Source organism: Phyllostomus hastatus, unplaced genomic scaffold, assembly GCF_019186645.2.
Source record: "Phyllostomus hastatus isolate PE091 unplaced genomic scaffold, TTU_PhHast_1.1 phas_contig_210, whole genome shotgun sequence".
NCBI classification, from domain to species: Eukaryota; Metazoa; Chordata; class Mammalia; order Chiroptera; family Phyllostomidae; genus Phyllostomus; species Phyllostomus hastatus.
In genome coordinates, this window is record NW_025333737.1 from 38,451,674 (window position 1) to 38,476,751 (window position 25,078).

General features: G+C 68.0%; 4 protein-coding genes across 8 annotated transcripts; 1 reads left to right on the forward strand and 3 right to left on the reverse strand.

Moving 5' to 3' along the window:
* Positions 1 to 112: 112 nt before the first annotated feature.
* On the forward strand, positions 113 to 2,413 carry NPB (neuropeptide B). Its single transcript, XM_045837172.1, has 2 exons — positions 113 to 1,920; positions 2,007 to 2,413. Exons 1-2 carry the CDS (start codon positions 1,696 to 1,698, stop codon positions 2,133 to 2,135), a joined length of 354 nt encoding a protein of 117 aa, XP_045693128.1. The 5' UTR covers positions 113 to 1,695; the 3' UTR covers positions 2,136 to 2,413.
* A 1,527-nt stretch (positions 2,414 to 3,940) lies between these two features.
* PCYT2 (phosphate cytidylyltransferase 2, ethanolamine) lies at positions 3,941 to 9,910 on the reverse strand. Its single transcript, XM_045836559.1, has 13 exons — positions 9,756 to 9,910; positions 7,862 to 7,950; positions 7,434 to 7,595; positions 7,143 to 7,209; positions 6,805 to 6,889; positions 6,580 to 6,624; positions 5,911 to 6,049; positions 5,583 to 5,665; positions 5,363 to 5,440; positions 5,122 to 5,187; positions 4,937 to 5,002; positions 4,661 to 4,749; positions 3,941 to 4,578 (listed from the first exon to the last, which is right to left on the reverse strand). Exons 1-13 carry the CDS (start codon positions 9,842 to 9,844, stop codon positions 4,467 to 4,469), a joined length of 1,170 nt encoding a protein of 389 aa, XP_045692515.1. The 5' UTR covers positions 9,845 to 9,910; the 3' UTR covers positions 3,941 to 4,466.
* Positions 9,911 to 10,260: 350 nt separating this feature from the next.
* SIRT7 (sirtuin 7) lies at positions 10,261 to 15,632 on the reverse strand. The gene is made up of 10 exons (XM_045837558.1): positions 15,473 to 15,632; positions 15,262 to 15,399; positions 15,067 to 15,171; positions 13,343 to 13,413; positions 13,190 to 13,262; positions 12,697 to 12,795; positions 12,380 to 12,616; positions 12,176 to 12,256; positions 11,950 to 12,056; positions 10,261 to 10,955 (listed from the first exon to the last, which is right to left on the reverse strand). The coding sequence occupies exons 1-10, from the start codon at positions 15,623 to 15,625 to the stop codon at positions 10,757 to 10,759; spliced, it is 1,263 nt and encodes a 420-aa protein (XP_045693514.1). The 5' UTR covers positions 15,626 to 15,632; the 3' UTR covers positions 10,261 to 10,756.
* Positions 15,633 to 15,904: 272 nt separating this feature from the next.
* Positions 15,905 to 24,946, reverse strand: MAFG (MAF bZIP transcription factor G). Of its 5 annotated transcripts, none has more exons than XM_045836296.1 (3): positions 24,818 to 24,946; positions 20,528 to 20,590; positions 15,905 to 20,442 (listed from the first exon to the last, which is right to left on the reverse strand). In XM_045836296.1, exons 2-3 carry the CDS (start codon positions 20,561 to 20,563, stop codon positions 19,990 to 19,992), a joined length of 489 nt encoding a protein of 162 aa, XP_045692252.1. In that variant the 5' UTR covers positions 20,564 to 20,590; positions 24,818 to 24,946; the 3' UTR covers positions 15,905 to 19,989. The 5 variants fall into 5 exon arrangements, with proteins under 5 accessions (XP_045692252.1, XP_045692254.1, XP_045692253.1 ...); XM_045836298.1 differs by lacking the exon at positions 24,818 to 24,946 and adding an exon at positions 23,792 to 23,828; XM_045836297.1 differs by lacking the exon at positions 24,818 to 24,946 and adding an exon at positions 23,474 to 23,737.
* Positions 24,947 to 25,078: the final 132 nt, after the last annotated feature.

Genomic DNA, 25,078 nt, shown 5'->3' on the forward strand with positions numbered 1-25,078 from the left:
CTCCTGCGGGCGGAGGGGTGCGGGGTCGGCGGGGAGCAGGGTGGCGGGCTCTGCCTGGGCGGGGGGGTGGGGGGGGGCTGCAGAGGCCCAGGGGTGCACTGCTGACGGACTTGAAGGAACCGGGGTCAGAGGCCTGTGGCCCTCAGCCAGCCTCTCCCGACGGGAGCCCGGCTGGTCCGCGGGACCCCGGCTGGGCACAGCTCCCGCCAGAAGGCGGTCCCAGCGGGTGCTGGTGGCACAGGGCCAGGCTGTGCCCCGTGTGGCTGCACCAAGAGGTGAGGAGGCCCGGTGTCTGGCAGCCCGGTCTCCCACAGGGCACGGAGGGCCAGCTCCTCGTCAAGGCTGTGACTCGCGTGGGGACAGGTTGTGTCCCCGGTGTCTGGGGCCGCCCCAGCTAGGGAAGGACAGCCCTGGGGAGGCTCCTCTGGGCCCTTCTGCTCCCCCACAGCTCCCTGGGGGGCCGCCGTCCCAGCCCCAGGAGTTTGGGGCAGGTTCTGGAGGCTGCGTGTCCCTGTGGTGCTGGGCGGCGGCTGGGCAGTGGGGGAGGGGGCCTGAATGGGCCCAGGTCCCCTGCCAGGCGAGGTCTGGCGGCCTGACGGCATCCTTGGGCTCCGGACAGCCCCTGCGCAGGTGGGGCCCCTCTGCGTGCAGTGCGCTGGGGCTGTGGGCTCACCAGGACCTCTGGGGGGAGCAGGGGCAGCCATGGCCACTGCAGAGGGCCCCCAGAGGGCCCCCAGCTTCCCAGGGCGTGTGGCCACCCTGGCCTGCCCCCTGGACGTCCTCCCTCCCTGGGGACTTGTCTGTGGTGACAGGAGGGACCCGCCAGGACCCAGCCTCCCAGGCAGCTTCCCCCTTGCCCACTGGGGTGGTGCCGTCAGCCCTAGTCACACGCACCCACCTGGGGGCCACCCACACCCCCCGCCACCCGGACGCCTCAGTGCTTGGCTGGGTCTCCTCAAGCTGGACACACAGTCGTCCCCCAGGCCCTGCACGCGCAGAGTCCAGCCCCACCTGCCGCCTCCTCACCTGCCCCTGGGCCCCCGGGGGCTTCACCCAGGGCCGGGTCCAGTTGTCTCCTGGACACCGGCACACAGTAGGTGTGCAGAAAATGAGCCTCTGCTGGCAGTTCTGTCCTCGGACCAGCGTTTGGGGTGGGGAGAGAAGGCCCCAAGCCCGAGGCCACCCACCCCTCTGTCCACCTTCCAGAGCTCCCGCCTGGCTGCCTGCTGCCCCCCTCCAACAGGGGGCCAACCCTCCCCGCTGGGTGGGAGACAGGCCTGGGCCCGCTGGCCCTCCGGCCCCGCTGGCCCTCCGGCCCCGCTCCTCCAGCAGCCCTGGCGCTGTGCGCTCAGTGGCTCTCCCGCCCTGTGAGCCTTGGGGGCCCCTGGGGGCGACTCGGGGGCTGGGGCGCCCTCGCATGGGTGGGGGTGCAGCACCTACACTTGCCGCTGCCCTGAGGGGCCCGAGGGCTCGAGGGCCCGACCGCCGGTGGTAGGAGCGGCCCGGCGCCCCCTCCCAGCAGCAGGCGGAGCGGTCAGTTTGGGGGGTGTGGGCGTCAGCTCCCCCCGCACCAGCGCATCCAGCTCCCGTGTCTGCGGAGGCCCGACAGGTCCTCGTGCCGCCCCCGCCCCGCCCGCCGCAGATATAAGGTGCCCGGCTGCTGCGGCGCCGAGCCCGACGCCTGACCCCATCCCCATGGCCCAGCCCTCGGCACTGGCCGCCGCCCTGGCGCTGAGCCTGCTGCTGCTGCCGTCCCCCGGCCGCGCCTGGTACAAGCCGGCGGCGGGGCCCCGCGCCCACTCGGTGGGCCGCGCCGCGGGGCTGCTGTCCGGCTTGCGCGGGTCCCCGTACGCGCGGCGCTCTGAGCCCCCGGGCCGGGCCGGCACTGCCGCGGAGCTGCGCCCCAGCCTACGGAGCCCGGTGAGTGCAGCCGGTGGGAGGCCACCGGGGACAGGGTGGGGGGGGCGCAGGCCCGGAGCGCCCCCTCAGCCGCCTCCTGCCCGCAGGCCGTGTGCGTCAAGGACGTGGCCCCCAACCTGCAGAGCTGCCAACGACTCCCCGACGGCCGCGCCACCTTCCAGTGCAAGGCGGACGTCTTCCTGTCGCTCCGCGCCGCCGACTGCCGCGGCGCTTGACGCCCGCGGTGTCCCCGCCTCCCGCAGTCCGGCTCGCACCCCTCGACCCCCAAGGAGATGGCGTCGGGTACCGCCCACCCCGTCTCCACAGTAAACGGCTAAATGAGGCAACGACACACCTGTGTGCGCGTGTGTGTGGTGGGGGGCACCACGGGAGGGGGCAGGGCCTGGGGGTCAGTCCCTGAATCTGGCCGCACCCCGCCGGCTACGGATCCCTCCGGGAGCACCCCGCACAGGCGCGGCCCGGGGCTCCAATAGAGCGCTGCAAGCTTTCTGGGTATCCCCACTGCTCCCCACGCCTGACCTCCCACCCACCCAGCCACTGGGAGGGGTGTTCTGCCAGCCTCCCCATCACCCCGCTCAGACAGCCCTCCTGCCTCGAACCCTGGGTTTTCCTGAGGCCAGAGCTGTCCCTTACTAGACGGCCGGCTTCTAGGGCCACCCCCTCCTTGGAGCCCCAGCACCTACCTCCTCAGCAGTAGCCACGAGTCTGGCGCGGTGCCGGCGAGCAGGGTGGGTCCGGCACGACGGGGCTGCTGCGCCTGTGGCCGGGGGGCGGGTGGGCTGCCCAGAAGACCTCCCTCCAACTGACCCACTGGGGCAAGTGCCCCTGGCGCCAGGCAGCCGCCCCTGCCCAGGGGGCGGAGGGGCCATTCCAGAAGGTGGGCAGCTGCACACCCAGGGTCGGGGCAGCCCAGCAAGTGGGCCCCTGCCCCCACCCCCGAGCTCCCTCCAGAGCATGAGCTGGGGCCTCAAGGGAGGTCCGGAGCCTCCCTGGGGGTGCCCACCCCCCCACGGAGCACCTGTGCAGTGTGGCTGCTCAGGGAGGCTGGGGGTGGACCTCACAATCCCATTGTACCAGGGTAGATGTCTCTTCGGGGAGGGTGCCCTCCCGCACGCCCAGGCCCCATGCCCTGGCTGGGGCTTTGGGGCCGTCCCCCCCTCAGGGTGGCACCCTGGGAGGGGGCTCTGGGAAGGCCTGGGGCTGAGCCAGCCGTCCCGAGGCCCACTGGCCCTATCCTTCCGAGTCTACGGGGGGATGTCCGGTTCTTCTGCTCAGGGGTTCCCTGGAGCCCAGGGGTCTGAGTGCGGGGAGGCCTGGCCCCATAGGGCTCCTGAAGTCAGGGGGCCCAGATGGGAGGAGGTGCAGGGAGGGCCCTGGGCCTCTCACAGCCTCAAGTCCCGTTGTGGGGAGGGGAAGTGGGTGGTGGCTGCCCAGCTGGGGTGTGAACCGTCCCAGTCACCTTGCTTCGGTTTCCTGCCGGGGGCTCCGAGGTGGACCCCAAGGTGAAATTGAGCCCCGACCAGTGTGGTTCAGTGGGTTGGGCGTCACCCCACAAGCCCCAAAGTTTCGATTCCCAGTCAGGGCACAGGCCTGGGTTGTGGGCCAGGTCCCCGGTTGGGGGCGCGTGAGAGGCAGCCACACACTGAGGTTTCTCTCCCTGGCTCCCTTTGGCTCAGTGGGTGAGAACGCTGTCCCGCCGCCCTGAGGATGCGGGTCCGACCCCCGGCCAGGGCGCAGGTGAGCCAGTGAGTGCGGGCGCCCGGGGAACACAAGCTGCCCTTCTGTCTCTCAAGTCACTGAGACGGCGACGTCAGAAGGCAGGGCTGGCTGTCGGCTCCCTCAGGGCCCCGGCCCCCGGAAGTGGCCCTGCAGCTGCCAGGCTGCTCCCAGTGGGTGTGACTTGGGTGCAGGAGACCCCGAGATTCTGTGGGCCCCAATCCTCCCCGAGTGGGAGCTGCGGGGGCACAGCCTCTCGTCCCTCCGGTGACAGGTGGGCAGCAGGGCTGGCAGCCCGACACAGTGCGTCTCCCACCGGCTTTATTGGGTGCACACCAGCCAGTTGCGCACAAAGCGGAGAAGTCCGTGGGGGGAGCGGGAGGCTGGCTAGGGAGCGGGTGCAGGGCCCTGGAGTCGGGCTCGGGGCACCAGGGACTCGGCGCGAGCCAGAGGGTGCTGGCGTGGGCGGTGGCCTGGCCTGCGCCCCGAAGAAGAAAGGCTGTGGGCCCTCAGGTCCCTGCTCCCTGAAGCGGACTCTCGCCAAGGTGGGTGGGCAGGAAATCAGCTCGAGTCTGCAGGAGCCTCCCAAGGGGGCAGGGGGCGAGGGCCCCCCAGGCACACGGGGCGGCACCCCTCTGGTCACCGGCCCCCTCTGCTCATCCCGCCGGGGGCCCCCTCCCGGTGCAGCTGAGGGGGGGGGCTGCGAGGACATCAGGTGCCTTGCAGGGGCGGGGCCGCCGCGCAGTGAAAACCACGGCAGGCAGACACCTAGCGGCAGGAGGCGGGGCTGGAGCGGCCGCACTCCGGGGCTCTCCCTGGCAGTCCAGTCGTCAGAAGGGAGTGTCGCTCCCCCTGGCGGGCTGTGGCTCCTGCCGCCTCATGGCCTCCAGGAAGGCCAGCTCCTTGGCCTCCTTCTTCTGGTTCCGGGCCTCGTACTCCAGCCTGCGGGCCAGTGGGGCGTGAGCTGCGTGCTCAGCCGGGGGCCTCGGGCTCCAGGCGCTCCTCGGCCGCGCAGGGGCCTCACCTGTTCGTGATGATGCGCTGGACGATGAGGTCCGTGGTGAGGTCGCTGCCGCTGTCCACCTGACAGAAGATGCCCCTCCTCTTGGGCTCCTGGAGACCGGGAGGGGGAGATGTGGGCCCTGCCCTGGACCCCCAGGAGGCTGCCCAGCACAGTCAGGACAGTCACCCTCGTTCGTTAGCCTCCTGCCCCCCCCCGGACTGCGGGGCCCTCGGAGAGCAGCGGCCACCTCCACACCCGTCCCCCAGACCGGCCCGGCCCGGGCCCAGCACGCCCCACCTGGTACGGGTCGGAGCCGTCCCTGTCAGGCACGATTTCTGTCTTCCCGTGACACACGACGTCCACCTGCGGAGGGAGCGGGGGTCAGGTGGCCCCCCAGCACCACCCCAGGGAGGCTGCCACCGTGCACTGCCCAGCCCCGGCCTCAGCCCAGCTGCCCTGGGACCCTGGCCCGGGAGCCTCACCTTGAAGTGGTCCAGCAGCTCGGCCGTGACTGCGTACGGGGCCCCGATCACCACCTCCGACACGTACTGCGGAGGCGGGGGTGCGGCCGGTGAGCGGGGGCCCCGCCGGGCTGGAGCGGGGTGGGGGGCGGCCCCAGACGCCAGCCGGGACTGCCGGTGGGGATGCGGGGACGTGGGGAGGCAGGACCAGGTGCCCAGGGCCCCCGAGGGGCCCCCAGCCCCCCCGCCCAGCCGCGCTCACCCGGCAGGCCAGCACGCTCAGGGTCCGCTCGTGCAAGTTCATGATGGGGTAGTTCTTGCCCTTGTAGCGGTTGACCTCCTAAGGCAGGGGTGAGAGCGGGTCAGCAGGCCTCCCGCCAGTGGCCCCTGGGAGGTGGGCGTGGCCTGGAGGGCAGCCCCGCCCAGAGAGGCCCCCACAGCACCCCTGCGCCCCCCTGCGCCCGGCCGCGGGGAGCCGAGACCTGGTCGAAGTGCAGGCCGGCGATGACGTAGGGCCGCTCCGCCAGGCCGTGCACCTTCTCCAGGAAGTCCACGTGCCCGATGTCTGCGCCAGGTTCAGGAGCCAGCAACCCAGCTGGGGCAGCTACAGGCCCCGCCCTCCGCGCTCCGCGCCAGCCCTCTGGCCCTCCGCGCTCCGCGCCAGCCCTCTGGCCCTCCGCGCTCCCTGCCGGCCCGCCCCCGCCTGCCCAGGGCCTCGAGACGTCAGGGGCGCTCCCCTCGGCCGGTGTGGACACAGAGGAAAGGGCGGGGGCCACCCCCAACCCCTCAACCCCGGGGCCTAGAGGATACGGAACAGGTCAAAGGCACCGGCCACGTAAATGACCGTCTCTCCGGGCTGCGGCTCCTTCCCCGACGCGAACTGGATGATCTTCTGGGACGTCTGCAGAAACTGGGACACCCCCGTCCAGGGGTTCCGTCCCCCCGGGCACTGCAGGCCAAGAGGGCTCTGATCAGCCACAGAGACTTTGCAGGCACCTGCCCCCTCTTCCGAGCCTGGCGCTACCTGCGCGTGCCTGCCCACCTGCTCTCAGGGGCACAGTTTGGGGGGCAGCAGGTGTGGGGGCTACAAGGTAGGGCTCGAAACCCCAGCCGCAGCCTGCCAGCTGACTCCTGGCTGTTTCCCGCACACACCAGGGCCAGGCTGGGCAGGGGCCCTGTGGCAAGTGGGATGGTGGCCCTGCCCCAAGGTCACAGCGGAAACTGCAGCCACTGCCACCTAGGTCCAGAAGGAAGGCAGCCAGTGGACACGGCACTTGTGCGGGCCCCACACCCCAAGGGCACCGCTGGTCACCTGGGAGGAGCCTTCTGAGAAAAGCATCTCCTTTGGGGGGATCAGATGAGGGAACTAGAGAAGGGGAGGGGGCCAGGCCGCTCCCGCTCCAGGCAGTGCCGGTCAGTCCCCGCTCAGAGCCCGGAGGCAGGAAGCAGGGTGGTGGGCGAGGCTCCGGGGACACTCACCTTGCCAAAACTGTCTGCGTACTCCCGGTACTCTGAGGACATCTCCTGCGAAGCAAGGCGGGGGCGGGGGTCAGGTGCCGCGCCCTCCAGACGCAGCCGAGTCCGGGACACCGCAGCCCACCGTCCTTCAGCCCCCGGCGGGGCGGGCGGGCGTTCCTCCTTCCCTCCCGGTGGTGCCCGTGGTGGGGGGACCTTGGGGACCCGGCCCCACCTCCCCAGACTCACTTGGCTGCTGTGATGGGCCTTGGTGACCAGCAGCATGCGGCCGACGAGGTCCGTGGTGGACACGCCCTGGGTGCGCTTGCACTCTCTGGGGACAGGAGTGGCGGTGGAGACATGGGGTCGGAGCTCTCGGGTCACCCCATCGAGGGCAGCCCCGCCTCCTGGCGCACTGCCCACAGACCAGCACGTCCTCGACGCTCTCGGTCGCGCCAGAGACCTGGGGCGCCCTGCTGGGCAACACCCCCGGCCCCGGCCCCAACCCCGGCGGCACAGGCTGCAGCCCGGACGTGCCGCCCGAACGCTGAGTCCTGCCCCTCGAAAGGGCCCGAGACGGGGCTCACCTGTACCTCCCGGCCCGCTTCACCTCCTCGTAGGTGTCCCGGCCGTCCACAGTCAGCGTGATGTCATCTATGGGGCGACGTGGGGGCAAGGGTCCTTAGCCCGAAACCACCGAGACCTCCGGGGCTCACAACCCCCCTTCCCAGGCCTGCCCTCGTGGCCCGGCCTGTTTCTGGGGGGTGGGACCTGGGGCGTCCTCAGGCCCCCGAAGGGCTCAGGGCCCCCCGAAGCGTGCAGAGGCCCAGCGCCACCCGGGGCCCCGCAGCCAGAGCCAGCCCCGAGCGCCCACTCACTGCCGTGGACGCAGAAGTCGCAGCTGTACTTGTCCAGCGTCTCCAGTGTGGTGACGTAGGGAGCCGCCGGCACCACCTCGTCCACCCACTTGATGGCCTGCACCATGCGGCGCCTCTCCTCCTGCGTGAACACTGGCGGGCCCTTGTGCTTGGCGATCTCCGCTGGGGCCAGAGCAGAGGGGCGGGCACGCTGGTGACCCCTCTGCGCGCTGGGCTGGGCCGCAGGTTCACCAGTCCTTCCTCGGGAGGGCCCTCCCACGCCCGCACGGCCACCGCCCTGCCCTCCCCCGACCGGCACAGCAGCTCAGGACGGTGTGCTGGATAAGTGTGCGGTCCCCTCACCCAACCAGAGTCCCAGGTAACGCTGGGGGCCACCCCAGGCGGGCATAGGGGGAGGGAGGAGGGTGGGCAGGGCCACCCCAGCCTACCGTCAGTGTGCACACCCACGATGAGGTAGTCACCCATGGCCCGCGCCTGGCGCAGCTGGTTGGAGTGGCCGTAATGCACCATGTCGTAGCTGCAGGGGGGCAGGGCAGTCACGCCTTGGGCTGGGGAGGGCTGCGGTTGAGTGGCCCGTGGGTAGCGAGGGGCACGGCCGGGCTCCTCCGTGCCTTCCCCAGAAAGCCCCCCCAGAGGCCACCGCCAGGAACTTCTCCCTAGGGTCTGGCTGGGCTTGAGCTTTCGGCGGGGAGGTGGGTGCTCAGCTCCGCACAGCGCTGGTCCCCGGGCCTAGGGCCAGAGGCGGCAGGCGCCCGGCTGTGCCCAGGGACCAGGCCTGCGGGTCCCGAGGGCCAGAGCGCAGGAAGAACAGCCCTGCCCCCGCTCCTGGGACAGCGCGGCCCTCGGGGCCCTCTCCCAGATGCGAGGTGCCGCACGTGGTCTCTCTGAGCTGCAGAACTCAAGGGTGGGCCGGACCCGCTGTGGCCCCGAGGCAAGTGGAGAGTCTCTGGGCCGACAGGCAGCGACGTCCAACCAGCGCCCGGGGGCGGTGCCTGCTGCTCCCACGAGGCCCCCAGAGCTTCCGAGAGCGGGCCAGCTGCCACCTCCCCGTGGCCGGGTCTAGAGCTTTATCTTCCCAGCCAGGCCTGGTCAGAGTGGCCTCTCGGCTCCAAGGCCCCGTGTGCCCTGTGCATGCCGGCACCCACGCTGCTCTGCGGCCCGGGCTGTGCCCTCAAGCCCATTCTGCTCCTCCCGGCCTGGCACCAGCACCGCTGCCCTCTGAGTGGGCACAGCTGTCCTGCTTCTCCAGGGGACTCGGAGCTGTTCCTTCCACCTGTGACCCTGGTCTCACCACACCAGGTCCGGCAGCCGAGCCCGTGGGGTGGCGGGGCTCTGGCTCTGGGGTCAGGGAAGGAAGAAGTCCAAGCCCAGGGGCACCCAGGCCGGTCCCCTGTGCCCACTGGTCAGGCTGGGCCGGGGGCCCAGGAAATGCAGGGTGGCAGTGGGGCCAGGGTGTGTCCCAGTCACTGCTGCCTGTGGCTGTGACAGCAGGGGCAAGGGCCTGCTGGCCAGGGCCAAGGTCAGAGTCCGCGGACACGAGGCCACCCTCCGTCTGCCTAAGGTGATTCAAGTGCAGGCACCGTAGGTAAGGGCATAGTTCCTTCTCTGCTTGCCCCAGGAGAGGGCCAAGGAAGCATCACAGGCCACAAGTCATCGGCTGACAACCCCAAACAGCGTCCAACAACCCCGCCATGTGGCCCGATGGAAGAGAGGGCGGGAGGTCACCCAGGGGCTTCAGGGGGGGGTCCTGGACGCAGTCCCCCAATCCCGAGGCTGACACTGCCCAGGCACCCAGGAGAATCTCTCTGGCTCTGTGCTGGCCAAGCCCGGGAACCCGACACAGACACCCCTGGGGAAGACCGCAGGTGCCTGGCTCCTTCAGAAGGCGCTAAACCGATTAAATTCATCACGCGACTTTAGCCACCGCGATGCACGAGCTGGGCGGACGTCCGGCCTGGCTCTGCCTGCGGCTTACTGGCAAACGTCGGGGAAGGAGCGCTTGCAGGAAGGGCGCCTCTCCCAGACCCCTCCGAGTCTCCGCGACGGGGCTAGAGTCCTGGGCTGCGTCGCGGTCCCTCGGGCAGGGCTTCCGCGGTGGGGGTGGCCCTGGGTCCCAAGCGTCCTCCAGGCTCCGGTAGCCCGGGTCGGCCTCTGCTGACCACCACCCCCCTCCCCGCAATCGACGGCCAACCCTGGCCCCAAGAAAGGCCCGAAGCGAAGGCCAGCTCACACACGCCTCTGCGGGTGGCAGCGCAGGGGCCACCGCGGCCCCGACCCAGTCCCTGCCCGCCAACGCTCACCAACGCCCGCCGCCACACTCACCAGCCGTCGCACCACACTCGCACGGCGGGCCTGCCCCCCGGGCCCGGCTGCTCGGCGCCGACCGCCACCCCGTGTCCGTTTCGGATCATGTCCCCGCCGCAGCAGCTCGCCGGGACGGCTCTGAAACTGCTCGCAGCCGCCGTCTGCCCAGCCCCGGCCCGCGCACGCGCTATCACGCGGACCTCAGCAGCCGCACGCGGCCAATGGGGAGCGCCGCCCCGCCCATCTGTCTGGCGCGACCAATGGAATGCGCCACGGGCCTCACCAGAATTGAGCCACGCCCTCTGAGTGCAGCCACTGGCGTGCCTCGCCTGGGCCGAGCCCCACCCCCTCCCCTTGGCTCACCGCCAATGGTGTACGCGCACCACCGTCCCGAGCTCGCACCTGGCGGAGGGGCGGGGCATAACTACGTGGAGCACCTCCCACCCCCCCACTCCCCCACGGAGCCCGGCTGGGTGCCGGCTCCAGACGACGCCAGGAAGGCAGACACGCAGCGGCAGGGGAAGACAGTGCAGAGATGTTTAATAACCACAGAAAGGCCTGCCGAGAGCTAAGGCTCCAAACCGCCCCTGTGCCGCACACCGAAGCAGAAGAAAGTTTGCTGTAAAGTGAACATTCGTAGTAGGAAGTAGAAACGGAGTCGAGGGCCCTGAGAGTAGCCTGGCGAGGGCGGTAAGGCAGCGTTTTCTTCCTCTTGGCCTGCCAGGTGGGGACAACCCGAGCTCTGCTCTCGCGGGAGTGCGTGGCCACCACCTCTTCAGAAGAGGCTGGATGGGCCAGGTGTGGGCTCTCGGGCCCCCGGGTGGGGGGGCAACCACAGCAGTGCAAGGGGCTTCCCGTCGAGACAAATGGCTAAGCCGGTCACGGTGGAGACGTCACTCCTAGAGAAGTCTCACTAGACCCCGTGGGGCAGGCCTGGCCTCCTGGGTGCCACCAGCCCCCGGAGCCGAGAGTTCCAGCCGCCTGCAAAGTGCCAGTGTTGCTGTCAGTCAAGTGCCAGGCTATGTCACTCGCTTCCTTTTCGTGCCTTTGGCGCAGCCCCTGCCAAACCAGCCACCCAGGACGGGGGCTGAGCTCAGAGGCCCACCCTGGTCCTCCGCCTGGAGCTCCTCGCGACTTCTGCACAGTGACTTCCGACTGTGGCTGCCTTCCTCGCCGGCCCGCAGGGGGGTAGCCAGGGAGAAGATGGGGTCCTGCCACCTGCCGGAAGGGAGAAGCTGGGTCAGGTGCGCCTGGGAGCCCCTCGAGGTCACAGCATGCCCCGGGACAGGAGAGCTGACTGAGGAGGCGGCCCTGTTCCCTCCCCGTCTTAGCCGCGGCGGCCTCTGCTGGGTGGCAGTGCCACCGTTCCTGAGCTGCAGGGGGGTAGGCTCCCAAGACTAGCTCGGCCTCGTCAGAGACCGTGTCCTCGTCGGAGATCTAGCAGCCAGGCACGCACGGCTGGGGCGGCAGGAGTCCCGACAGGGGGGAGTCACTAGCAACCCTGGGTCCCAGCTGTCACTTGGAAGGCCCAGGGCAGGTGGACCGGACCCTCTCCCCCTTCCCAGACCCGGAGACCTGATAGGAGGGGAGGTCAGCTGACTAGGGAGGCGTGGCCTACAGGCTCCCCGGTGAGGTCATGTGTCTGAGATGTAGAACCACATAGTATAAACTTAAGATACAGATAGCACTGATAAGGAAAATGAGCTAAGTTAATGTAAAAAAAAAAAAAGTACAGTACACGATAGGCCCACATTACAGAACACCACAAACATAACATACAAGAATTGCCAGGCCCAGAAGGTGAAGGGATCCTTAATTCTTGAACCCTTTGATTAAAAGAGGTTATTGATTTCCCCTATAAGACCCTGAAAATTCACAGAGAAAGAAAGTGTAAACTTTTTACTCAATACACACACCACGTCTAAATTATCACAAATTCTGTTTCAAGGAACAGTTCCTTTAAGCTTCCCCGAGGCCGCCAGCTCCCCAAACCGAGAACCTGTCCGAGCAGCACTGCCCGCCCCTCCAGGCTGCCTGCCTGCCGTGCGGGGGGGAGCGCCCGGGCCAGGCCCTGCAGAGGCCACCACACTGCAGTCACGCCTCAGACACTGCCTGCGACACCTCCAAACTCTCTACGCTCAGCTCGTGAGAGAAGACAGACACAGCCCATCCACACAGGGGCAGGGAGGGGGCGGGGCCCGGGCCCCCTCACCTGCTGTAGGTGGGGATCTCCAGGCCCAGCTCATCCATGAGGAGCTGCATGACGTCATCACACTTCCCATGGAGCTTCAGGACAGCCCAGTCGTCCTTCGGGGTCCACTGGGGGCAGAGGAAGGTGAGTGAGGCCAGCACCTCGCCCCCTTCTGAGGTGCCTGAGTGCCGGGCGGGAACATCCCGGGGACTCTGGGCCTAAGACACGGCTCTGAGCACCAAGTTACCTGTAAGTTCACGATGTAGAGCTTGGGCCTCCGGCTGGGGGGCTTGGTCATGCACCAGAGGCGCGGGTACTTCTTCAACACCTGTGGGGAGAGGCGGGACACGCACACACCAGCGCAGAGGGCTATAGGGAGCCGGGTCCGGGGTCCAGCGCCCAGCGGGCCAGCAGCCTCACTCCCGTCCCACCCACAGTGCCCTCTGGGTACCTTTAAGCTGGAGCCCAAACACAGGATTGTGTCTGCTCTGCTGGCAGCCTGGGTGGCCGCCTCCCAGTTCAGAGGCTGCCCCAGGGTGCCCCTCTCCCCGAAGTGCACGATGGTGTCCCGGAGCGGGGCTCCACACCTGTGGCAGGCCCGGCCCGTCTGGTGCCGGTGCAGGGCGGTGCGCTCCGTCACGTCGAACACCCGCACGTACTCCCTGTTGGGGGCGCAGGCTGTGCAGACCTAAGGGTGGGGGGGGGGGCGCTGTGAACCACAGCTGCCGGCCCACCCCGGCCCCCGAGTCGCCCCAGGGGGTCGCTCACCTCGATGTACATGTTCCCGTGCAGCTCGGAGATGGCCGAGCGGGGCAGCCCGCTCCGCAGGTGCAGCCCGTCGCAGTTCTGGGACACCACGTGCTGCACCTAGGGGGGGCACGGCAGCACTCAGCGGCAAGACCACCCTGCGTCCGGCTGGCCCCGTGCCCCAGGCCAGGGAAGCAGGCAGGTCCTGGCAGGACCGGGGAGGGCCCGCCCCCAACAACCCTGAAGCACCCACAGCAGCCTGGGGGGCAAATGTTTGCATCGCCCCCTCAGCCAGGCAAGGGCTCGGGCCCAGATGCCCTTTTGGGTCATTATGTTTCAGTCCCAGAAGCTCCCCTGGTTGGAGGGGCTCAGCAGAGGGTCTCCGGATTCCCTGTGAGCCCTCGCCGTGTGGACACAGAGAGGAAGCACCAAGGCGGCGCTCCGGGCCCCAGGCCACAGACGTGGCAAGCACCCCCGCCCCCCAGCCCGCCAGCCCGCCTCCCCGGGCTCTCACCAGCTTCTGCTCGTGCAGCCGGGCGATGCTCATGTGCGTGAGGGTGGGCTCGGCCTCGCTCAGGTCAGCGGCACTGCCGGGCGGGAGGGAAGCGGAGGTCAGGCTTGGGCTCCCCCTGCGCGCCGCGGGGCCAGGCTGGGCGGGGCTGCTTACCTGACTCGCCTCCCCTTCTGGAGCAGCGTCCACACCCCGTTAGGGCCCCGGTAATCTGGTATGGAGGCCGCCTGTGAGTTCGAGAGGAAGATGAGCCCGGGGGACAGGCACCCCTGCAGGCCCCGGCAGGGTCCCCAGTGTCTCTCCCAGCATGTGGCAGGCCGGCCCTCGGACTGGCCTCTGCTCACCCCACGGGCTCAGCATGTCCCGCCGGGACCCCTACGGAGTGTGCAGTGGCCTTCCCAGTGCCCGGACCCCACTCCCAGCTGGTCCAGCTCCTCCCCCCAGACTCCAGCGAACCCTGCTCCCTCCGGGGGCTCCTCCAGCACCATGTATGGCCATTCTTGTCCTCCACACAGAGGGGGGTGCTGGTCAGGCCCACCTGTGTCCCCAGAGCCCAGCCAGTGCAGAAGGGGACCCTCTAGGTGTGGCCCACCTCTGCCTAAGCTCTCCCACGCAGGCGATGAAAATGCTGTCTGCCCTAACCTCCGTGGGGACAGGCTGGCCTCTCCAGGGGAGGTAAACACGGAGGAGTTCGTGGGTTCCCCATCCAGCGGAACAAAGCCACCGGACAGACAGACGGACAAAGTGTGCCCAGGGCCCAGGTGCCTCGTGCCTCGCAGGCTGGGCGATCTCCCTGCTGAGGAGCCCTGTCTTCTCCCTGCTGCTTACGCTGAGAAAAGTACCTGCCCTGATCAGCCGCTCGCACTCACACCAAAGAGCGGACCCTCACCAGGTGGCGCTCGGAGCAGCCTGATGAGCGGCTCCGGGCGCACTGTGGCCACTCGCAGCTCTGTGAGAGGTGAGATGGCCGCTTGGAGACAACCTCCTGACCAGCCCGCAGGCGGCCGTGGGGGAGGGGACCGGACTGCCTGTGCGCCAGCTGTCTGTGAGTCAGAGCGGCCGGAGGCCCGGCACGCCCTTCCTCCGGGGCTGGCTCCCTGTTTGGAGCCTGGCTCCCACCTTGGCCTGTGAAATCTCACCCACCTGCCGAGGCCCGGCCTACAGAAACCCAGGTGGGATGGATTCTCAGCTCCGAGACTACAGAGGGTGTGCCTGCACTCTACTCCAGGGACCTGACACAGCCAGCTTCACGGGACAGCCGTGTGCTGACTGCCTCCTTATCATGTACCAGCTTCTCCAGGATGCAGGGCGTACTCGTCCGTCACAACAGACACGCACCCACCCACCCATGAGGCAAATAACGTGCCATCAGTGTCCAAGCTGGTCACACGTACCCCGAGGCCCAGGACAGCTTCTCGACAGCACGTCCGTCTCCCTCACCTGGCGTCCTCCCATTTGCGCTGCCCTGCTCCCCACTCACCTCCCTCTGACACCCAGGAAAACAATGAATGCGGACTCAGGCAGTGCGGGGCTCGGCTCTCCCCTGTCGCCTTGGGACAGCACTTTCACCGCCTCCGTTTGAAACGAGGTGCTCGCAAATACTAAGCTATTATATCCTTTTTCGTGTTCCTTCCTTGCCTTTAACTGGGCAGGACACAGAGTACAAGCCTTCGAAACTGCTTCCTTAGTGCGGTGTCAAAAGGAGTCATTTCAAACTTCTCAACCTCGGAGCCGCTGTTAGGGGGAATTCTTGGCGAATCAGGACTCGGCCCGTGGGTCTGACAACCAAAAGGGGGCGCCCGAGGCCCGCCCCGTCCCAGAGGCCCAAGTTGCTCCCGGACCCGGGAGTCGGCCGCCTCCGCCTCGCCTCGCCTCCCTACCGTGCTGATGCCCGCGCCCGTGTAGACGACCAGGTACTTGGCGTTCCGCACGGCGCCGGCCAGCTCCCGCACTTTCCTCCGCAGCTCGTCTGGGTCATCGCACACCTGCCGAGACCCCCAGGACGGCCGTGAGCCCCGCCCCGCCCCGCCCGCCCCCACCCGGCTCCGGCCCGCCCACGGCGCCGCCGGACTTGCCTCCTCCTGCCGCCGCTTCAGGCCCTCGCGCCGCCGGCTCCGGCCCTGCAGCTCGGTCACCAGGTCGGCGCTCTCAGCCAGGAGCCGGCCCTCCTCCGCGCTGCGCTCGGCCGCCGCTTTCCTCAGGATGCGCGACACCTGCGGGCGCGGGGCGGACGGTGAGCGCGGCGCGGGCCAGGGACGCGGGGCGGGGCGGGCGGCGGCAGCGTACCTGACGGAGGCGCTCCCGCTGCTGCTCCTCCCGCAGCCGCCGCACCCGCTCGGCGGCCTTGCGCTCCGAGCGGCTCAGACCCCCGGCTGCCATCGCTCCCGGGGAGACGCGCGCTTCCGCTTCCGCCTCCCGGCAGGCCGCGCGCTGACGCATGCGCGCGAGACCCCGCCCTTCCGGCCCCGCCCGCGCCGCCCCAAGGAAGCACCTGCCAGTCTTTTTAAAAGGAGTTTATTGATCATATACAAAATAAAGAAAACCTCATATATCACAAACATACACTATGTACAGCAATAAATACCCGGGGCCTGGCCCAGTGCCGCCCCTCCTGGACAATAATTTAGCAATAAATACTGCACAGGGCAGGGTGGCTCCAAGGCGGGCCGCCCCCACGAGCCCCCCCCCCACCTCCAACAACCCCCCCCCCGCCGCCGGGCAGACCCCAGGGTACCCCCACCTACCCCTGGCTCCAGCCCCGGGCAGGGCTGGCAGGGTGCGAACGACAGCGCTCGGACCCACCCTCTCAGCGCCAGGAGAGCAGCAGAGCAGGACACACCGGGCAGCCCTTGTCCCGTCGCCCCAGATGCCGGGAGAAGGCTGGCCGCCCCCGCCCCCGTTTGGTTAAAGGCTTCCGGGACTGGCAGGTTGAGGGGAGGGGAAGAAGGAAGGGTCACTCTCGTAGTTCACTGGGGACCCACGCATCAAGGCTGCTGCTCCAGGTGGGGCGCAACTGCGTGCCACCGGCCCGGCAGGTGCAGCACAGGCCCAGGGCGCCCAGGCCCGAGCGGGGCCGGCCGCCTGCTCAGGAGCACCCCTCCCCCCACCGGCTCCCCATCTGCTCCGAGACCAGACAGCCAACAGGAAGGCAAAAATGCGCCAAAAAGAATTATTTAGTGGCTTCTGGGGGAAAAAATCGTTAATGTGTTGGTTCCTTTCACCAAACCACAGCCTAAAAAAGTAGCTTACAAGATCCCAGAGCGGAAACAGTGCTGTAGGTTGTGGTCCAGGCTTCCCAGATGTGGACTGGAGCTCTGGCCAGCAGGCCACCTCGGGCCTGGAGGCACCAGGGACCAGGTGGGGCTTGGCCACTGGCCCCAAAGCCGGCGACAGCACATCAGAGCTCTGGCCCCGGCACTGGCCGCTGAGGCTGCTGCTGCCGGTCAGGGTCGGGCACACAGACTTGGGGCGTGGACCGAGAGAAGAAAAGCCCCCGTCAGAAAGAAGCACACCTCCCAAATGCCACTGAGCAGCCATGCCGTCTCGCCCGCACGGAGGGCAGTGCCGCCTGGAGCAGCAGCCAGGGGTTGGGGGAGGGCTCCCTGGGGCGAGCTCGGGGGGAAAAAGCAGACCCGCTCCCACAAGGCTCTCTGAAGTCTGAGTGTCCGTTCTGGGGTCGAGGAGGAGGTGGGCGGGAGGGGGGCGGGGAGGGGCACAGTATGGTTTACTTAGTGGACACATTTGGGAGCCGTGGCTTTGGCCGAAGCCCTCGATTTGCTGTGTCAAAAAAGTTGAGCGGAGGAAGAGGGAACACGACACCCTCACAGCAGGGAAACCTGACCAACAAGAACCAGAAAGACACCGACCAGCCGCACATGGACACAGAACCTGCTGTCGAGAAACCGAGGGAGGGGGCACGGGGGGGGGGGGGGCGGCCCTGCAGGGCAGGCTTCGTGGGAGCGGGGCGCCCCCCCCGACCCAGGGGCAGCTGCTTCACGCCCAGAAACTCCGAAAGGAACCACGTCCTCACTGACTCCGGGCGCTTCTCCTGTACACCAAACCAAGGACCTGCCATTTCTGCTCAGCACCGCCCGCCGGAAAGCCCTCCTCATTCCTTCCTCACCCACCTCTTCCCTCCATTCCCCAGGTCCGCAGCCTGGCCGAGGTGTGCGGAGACGGACAACCGCCTCCCAGCTGGGACACAAGTGGGGACGGTGAATGGCCACGGAGGGCCTGTCCCTCTCAGCACCGGGACTGGGCACGACCTCTCTTTAGGGGTCGTTACAATTTGGTTCCAGGGCACTGCTGCTACAACCACCAACAACCTCTGTCTGGACCCCAAGACAGAGGCAGAGACTGGAGGGGAGGACGCCACCGAGCGGTCTGGCGCCAACCGTCAAAACCAGCCTGGCAGGCGACCCAGGTGCAGCCGGGAGAGTCTGCAAACATCTGGGCCCAGGGAAGCCCACTGACAAGGTGGAAGCCGACACCACGCCCCTGCTCCTGCCCCACAGGCGCGGGGCCGATCACTGGGATGAAAACCCAGCTGCCCGCCAGCTGACACCCTGCCAGGCCGCACTGTTGCACTGCTGTGCTTTCACAGGCGTTCAGGGGCCCCGGAGAAGCCAACCGGCAGCCCCACGCAGAGGCGGCTGCCCCTGGAGATGGCACTGGCCTCCTGGGGACGGACAGCGCAGGCTCCTGTGACTACAAGGAGCTTTCCCGGCCAGGCATGGGAAACCGGCGGCCTTCACCGGCAGAGGCCAGGATGGGGGGGCAGGCTCAGCCCCGGAGACCAGCACCCCCACAAGCCAAGCATCGGATCCCTGGAAGATGGGCCCCAAAGGGAGGCGGAAGAAGGCCGGAAGCCCAGAGCTGCCAACGTGTTCAGGGAGAGGAAGGGAGGGCCCTGGCCCTGGAGACGCAGCCCTTGTCCGGCCCCGGTGGCCACCCCAGGCCCTCAGGCAGGCGCCAGGGGCTGCCCCAGGTGGACCCCGGAACCGCCCGGCTCTGCCTAGGAAGCACCACCCCGCAGCACGGAAGCAGTTCTGGGGTCAGTAGGCCCCTGGGTGCCCCGGCTGAGGCCCATGTGAAACAAAGTGGGGTGCAGCGGCCAGAGCCGGGGCGGGGCAACCGAACCCCAGAAGGAAGACAGGCAGGGCGGGCCGTCTGGCTGTGGCCCTGCGGGCACCCACAGTGACTCCCTGGTCTCTGCAAAGCCCCCACCCGGGGCCAGAGGTGGCGAGCACGGAAGCAGCGTGCGGGGCCCCCGGGACAGCCCCCAGTTTCACCCACCCTGCTGCCGCTGGATCAGCCCAAGCCTGACACACACATGCGAAGCCAAGGGCAGCAGGTCTGGGGGCGCCAGAGCCCTGAATCAGACCTCCTGGAGGCCTGGAGCGGGCAGCGAGGTCGAAGACACCAGGCACTGGGCTGGTGGGCACAGAACCTCCCCCCCGCCCACCCCACCCCCCGAAACTGTCGGAGCGGGCCCTGCCCGGCACCCCAGCCTGCGCCCTGCAAGCCAGCAGAAGCAAAACACAACCAATTCCGAAAACAAACACGGGAGAACGGACACGAGAAGCGACACCCACAGGTCAAAGGTCACCAGAAGCACCAGCACGAGACGCTGCACAAGACCTCACCAGGCAGGACGACACGGCACGGGCACCGGCAGGGGGCGGAAGCGGGAGGGGCGGGGAGTAAGTCACTTTCGGTACAATTGCAGAAGAGTCAGCAAAGAGGGCGGCGGGCGCGCCTTCTGGTCGCTCGCAGCTGGGCTTTTTTTGTTTTTTTGTCTTTTGTCTTTTTTAAACTAAGTTTTATAAATAACATCTGATAACTCTGTGTATATAAAAACTAAACTCCAACAGCCACAAAGACTTGTCTGTAAGTTTACAAGAAAGGGATTTTTTTTTGCTTTTTTTTCTTCTTTTTTTAAACTAGCAAAGTTTCTATTATATTTCTTTCCCTTTTCCATTTATACGGTCAAATGCTCTTGTTTGTTTTTTGTAAAAAGACAGTTTTATAAATACTCTGCAGCTTTTTTTTTCCTTTAGCTTTTAAACATATAATTTAATAACTTCGTAAAAGAAACTTCTCTCTTTAAATAAAGGGCTATGTAACCACACAGACAGGTCGTGTAAACAGTGACACGGGGCCCACCGCAGGACACTGGACGCCCTCACGCTCTCGCGCGCACCGCCAGCCGCTCGGTCTCCTTCAGTAAAGCGCGCCAGGCGAGCGCGCCACGGGCCCGGGCCCCCCCGCCGACACCGCTCCCCCCGCCGACACCGCTCCCCCCGCCGGGCCGCCCGTCCAGGGCACCCAAGGACACCCGGCTCCTCGAGGCAGAGCCCACCTATGCCTGCTGGCCGAGCTGCGAGCGAACCGCCCCGCATCCCGGCAGCCCGGCCGCTGCCAGGGCCCGTGGGCCGCCCGGAACGGAGCGCCCTCCTGCCCTGGAGTGGCCCCGGCTCGGGACGCTGGGGCCCCACGGCCGCTCCGTCTCTCCATCCGTCCCCACGGGGCCAACTCCGCACCTGGAGCCCACGTGGCCTTGGCGCGGAGTGGGCTGGGTGACCCCACGTCACCGCCGAACTGACCAATCCCAACACACAAAACACACGATGACAACGACGAGATCAAGGGGCTCAGCCCGGCGCCCCTGGGGTGCGGGTTGTGCTTTGCAGGGAGGGGAGGAGGGAGGAGGGGAGGGAGGGCAGAGGAGGAAGGGGGCAGGGCTGCTGAAATCACACACGCCTAGTGGCCCCTCGCAGACCCGCCCGCGCAAGTGCGCGTCCCTACGACCGGGCGTCCGTCTTGGACTTTACTATCGTGATGACGCTGGTGGCAGCCACCTTGCCGGGGACGAGGGGCCCCAGGCCGGCGGCAAGGGGGCCCCGAGCCGGCGCCACGGGGCCGCGGGCCACGGTCCTGGCGAAGTTCTGCAGGGCCTCGTACTTGGAGCGCAGGGCGTCGAGCTCCAGCTTCATGCTGGCGTTCTCCGAGGCCAGCTTCTCCACCTCCTGCTGCAGCTCCGCCTTCTGCTTCTCCAGCTCCTCCTTCTGCGTCACCCGCTTCACGCGGCAGCTGGCGGCGTAGCCGCGGTTCTTGAGCGTGCGCCGGCGCTGCTTCAGCTGCACGATCTCCTCCTTGGACAGGCCCCGCAGGTGCTGGTTCAGCTCCCGCACCGACATGGTCACCAGCTCCTCGTCCGTCAGGCTGGTGCCATTCTCGCCAGGCTCCCGCTTCACCTGGGGGCGGCACAGCACACTCGGTCACGGCCGGGCAGCCGCCGCCCCGCCCCAGCCCCAAGGCGTGCCCACCCTGCCCGCTCACCTTCAAGGCCTTGTTTCCTTTATTGGGGGTCGTCATAACCCGGGGGCTCGGCAGGCAGGCACTCTGTGAGACAGGGGGCAGAGGTCAGGATCCTGGAGGCCACCCCTTCCCCTCTGTCCCTCCACCTGCCCGCTCCCACACACCTGGCCCCGGGGACTGCCCTTCGTCCTCGCCTCTCCCGAGCCGGGCTCCTCCCTGCCTGCCCCGCCCCTAGGAAACCAGGTGGGAGGCCAGGAGGGTCTGAGGGGAAGGGGGGACTGGAGGGCTGTGGGAAGAGCCAAGGCCAGAAAAGGGGCTGGGGGAGAGATTAGAAGGGTGCAGGAGGGGCCAGCCTAGAAGGAAGCCCACGGCTTTAAAAATAGCCCCAGTGCGCGCCCAGAGCGGCTCTTCCTGGCGAGTCATGCTGACTCAGCACATCCCTCTGCTCCCTCCCCGGCCGGGCTCCCAGGCCCAGAGCCAGCGCGGCCCCAGGGGACCGGCAGCCAGGAAAGCTGCTGGGGCCAGAAAGGCCAGCAGCCGCCGCAGGTGAGGGCAAGGGCCAGCCACCCTGCACATGTGCATTTGGGGCCCACCTCCCACAGCCCTCTCGCCCAAGTCGCCCGGGACAAAGGCCCACTCCCAGGAAGGCTTAGGGGCCACCCCCGCTGGGGACTCGGGCGGAGGGGACAGCAGGGGGGTTCCCGGTCCTCCCAGAGCCTTCTCACTTGGAAGAGCGGCAGGCGGGCCACCCGACTGGCCCTGGCAGGGGCTCGCCCACCCTCCGGGTGGCAGGCACGACGCGGCACCCACAGCTGATGGAGTAACCACCCTGCGGCTTCGGGTTGCAGCATCTCCCGGCCCTGCCCTCCCCGTCCAGGGTGTTTCACAAGAGTGCCCGCAGTCAGACCCCTGGGGGCCAGCTCAGCCCCACTGGGCGATGACCGGCTCTCTGGCCCCCCATCGGAGTCAGCACCCACAGGGCAGACAACAGAAGCAAAAGGGCTAGGTGGCTGGACCAGAGGGCCCCCGCCACCCACTTGGTCACCCTTCCCACACCCTCCTCACTTTCTGCTTCCCACAGCCCTGCCAAGAACAGCTCTGCACACCTCGTGCTGAGACCCCCAGCGGGGCACACCGCCCCCAGGCCTGCGGCCCCTGCCCCACGCTCTGCATTCTGCTTTCCAGGTCAGATGCAGGCAGGTGCACAGCTGGACTGCTAAGCCGCCCCCAGTTCCCACCTGGGGGAAGCCACAGAACTCCAGGCAGTTCTGGCTTGGCCAGGGCGGGGCTATGATCCTCACAGGGCGCTGGAGTACGAGCTGGGGAAGTGGAAGCACAGTGGGCTCCCGGGCGGCCCCACCCCACGCAGCCCCGCACCAGGAGGCCGGAGGCGTCTCCCCACGGCCAGGCCACCGAGGGTCTCAGGCAGGCCGGCTGCCCCAGAGCCTGGCTCTTCCAGGGCAGAGCAGGCGAGACCAGAGCTGGAGGCTGGACGGCCCTGAGGGCCACGCCCACCCTGGGCACCGGGAGCACAGGCCGGAGGGCAGGGACGCTGCCCAGGGTCCCACCGCTGTCTGCGGGAGGAGAAGCCCCGACACCAGCTTTTCCCACCGCCTCGCTCCCCCCACCCCCTGTGCTGAGCGCAGCGGTGACTTCCTGACGAGATCACACAGAAAAGTGCCTTCTCGACAGATTTCCCCTCCGCAGAAGGCCTGGACTCAGCACAAGCGCAGCCGTGGCCTCCGAATCAAAGGTGTGCAGGAGTGCGCGGGGGGAGGGGCGGGCCTCCGCAAAGCCGGGGCTGCCAGCCTCCGGCCTCCTCCCACCTGGGGACACACAGAGACCCAGCAGACGGCCTCGGGGACAGGATGGGACCAAGGGCTCCGAGCACCTCTAGAAGCCAGGCAGAGCGGATCCCAAAGGCTGATCAGGAATCTCCCTTCCGCCCCACCCCCTGCGCCCTCTTCCCCAGCCCTAAGGTGCTTTCGGGGCTGGGGCCCAGTCCTCCCCCATCTCAGCTCCCCCAGAGGCCCGGTCTGCCTTGTGGAGAAGACCCAGATGTGCCTAAGCCTCCAGAGCACCCTGGACCACCCACTCAGGCCGAGAGCCAGGCAGGAAAGGGAAAGAGGTCCAGGTGGCCCAGCCCTGCTCCCCGGGGCCCAAGTCCAGGGCATGGACTCCAGGCAGGAGACGAGACAGCCGGCTCTTGCTCCTTCTCCTGGCCGGCAAACCCCGGCAGCCACACCTCCCAGGCAAGCGTGGTCTTGGGCGCCAGTCTGGCACCCCAACCTAGCCAGCCTCACTTCCACCCTACTCTCTTCTGACCGCCTCCCAGAAGCTCTCAGCCACTGCAAGCCACTCTGAAAAGGGTCTAAAACTTAACTTCCACCAAAGCATAAGTAACTGGGAAGCCTTAAAGAAACATCTCTCCGGGAATCTGCATCTTCCTAAGGCACAAAATTCTAGCCAAAACACCAGCTGAGGTGCCGAAACATCTGGCATTGCTAAGCCCCGGGGCCGTGTGCACCAGGTGGGGCAAAACTAGGTTCCCAGGGATTCGCACGGAAAATGAGACACCAACGAATTTGACCAGAATACACTGTCTCACGTGCTCACAACAGCCTACTTTCGCCCCACCCTGAAGGTGTGTGGCAGTGGGGCGAATCCCTGAAGACACAGCGCAATGCCAGCCCAATCTAGCCAGAAGCCCCGGTGCAAACAGGGTCCTCCGCTCTGGTCTATACGAAACACCTCGCATCCTCGAGGCCGGGCACCACCCACACCCCCCGGAGAGGTGGCCCAGGCCACACCACCCTCCAGCTGTCACTTCCCAGCAGTCCACAACACCTGGCCAGACACCAAACAGGAATACATTCCCTGCTAACCTGCTCGACACGGAGCCCCAACCTCCAGGGGACAACTCGGGGGTGACAGGAAATTGTATCCCGCCCCCCCACCCCAGCGCACCTGCTGTGTCCTGAAGACTACACGACGCCCTTCCAGCTCCCGCCACCTGCGGCCTCAGCCCAGGCCCCAGGGCCCGGCAGCAAAGAGGGCAGGACCTGCTCGCCAGGCACCTCGGTCCCCAACGCCTAAGTCCTGCTGCTTCCTCTCATTTGCAATTTCCTGGTAGAGCCGTGCCTCCTTGCCAGCAGTCAGTCCCGTCCACTGTCGCCCAGGCCTCGGAACAAGGTGTACTCTCGCCCAGCTCTCTCCCAGGGCCCTGGGCACCCCGCTGGACCCCACCCTTTCCTCCCGCCTCCCAGGCCGCCCCTCCCTGCAGACCTGCCCAGCCTCCGACTCCCTCTCTGGTCAATGCACTCCTCTCTTCCCCGCCCAAGGGCGCGCAGCCCGCGGACCAGACCAGTCACAGGGAAAGCCTCCGCTTCCCGGCCCCTCGCTCGGCCCCTCTAAGCTCCTCCCCTTCTCTCACTCTGAGAACTATTTCCCAGTTTGGGGAACTGTCCCAGACGTGGGTCGGGGACCGGCTGCCTGGGAAAAGCCTGCCGGAAGGCGATGGACGGGTCAGGGGCTTCACGGTCTACCTCATCGCGGCTCTCCCCACTTCCTCCTCACCACCCGGCCTGCGACTCGCACCTTAGCCCACACTTTAAAAGGCTCCGCAGCCACTGGGCCCAACCCCATCCACATCCCCACGTCCTCACGGTCCCTTCCACCTCTCGCGCCTCGCCGTTCCAGGCCCCCGGCCCCGGCGCAAATCCCCCCAGGCACCGGGATGAGCATCGAGTGACCTCATGCTGATGACTCAGCAAGTCTCCCTCGGGCTCTGGCACGCGTGTGACGGAGCGGAGCCGGCGCGAGCGGGGTCTTCAAAGCGCCCCCCCGCACGCCGGCCCTCCCCCGGCCCGCCAAGGGCCCCGGCGCCTGGCAAGGAGCAGACACAGACACCTGATGAATCAGCAGCTCGGGCCGAGGCCACCGGGCTCCTCGGCGAAGCCCAGGGCACCCCTGTCGACCCCACCCTTTCCTCCCGCCACCCTGGCCGCCCCTCCTTCCAGGACGCCCCAGCCTCCACTGAGCGAGGCGCGCGCCCGCCCCGCCCGCCCGCCCTTCGCCAACGACGCGGCCCACCCCCCAGCACCCCGGGCGCAGGGGCTAGCAGTGCCCTGCCCGGCGGGGAAATCGAGGCACGGGCCGCCAGCAGGGCGCGGGGCAGACCCGAAGCCAGGAGCGTTCGGCCCATGCCTCTAGGGTCCACTAGGAAGAGCCGCGGCCCAATCGGCCGCACCCGGGCCCGGAGCCCCCGCCGCCCGCTACCCCCCGCCCGGCCGGGCCCGCCGCCGCACTCACCCAACACACTGTGGGCCCAGGCGAGCCGAGGGCGGGACGGGGGGCGGCGGTCGCTCGGAGGCTGCGCGGGACTGGGCCGCGCGGGGGCTCCGGGCCCGGGATGGGGGCTCGCCGCCTGCGCGGGCCGAGCCGAGCGCGCTGGGAAGGCCGGGCTGGACCAGGCTCGGGATCCGCCGCCGCCGCCGCCGCCGCTCCACAGACGTCACATGATGTTTGGTCACGTGGGCTCCATTCATGAAGCGGCGTCGCGACCGGCCGGGG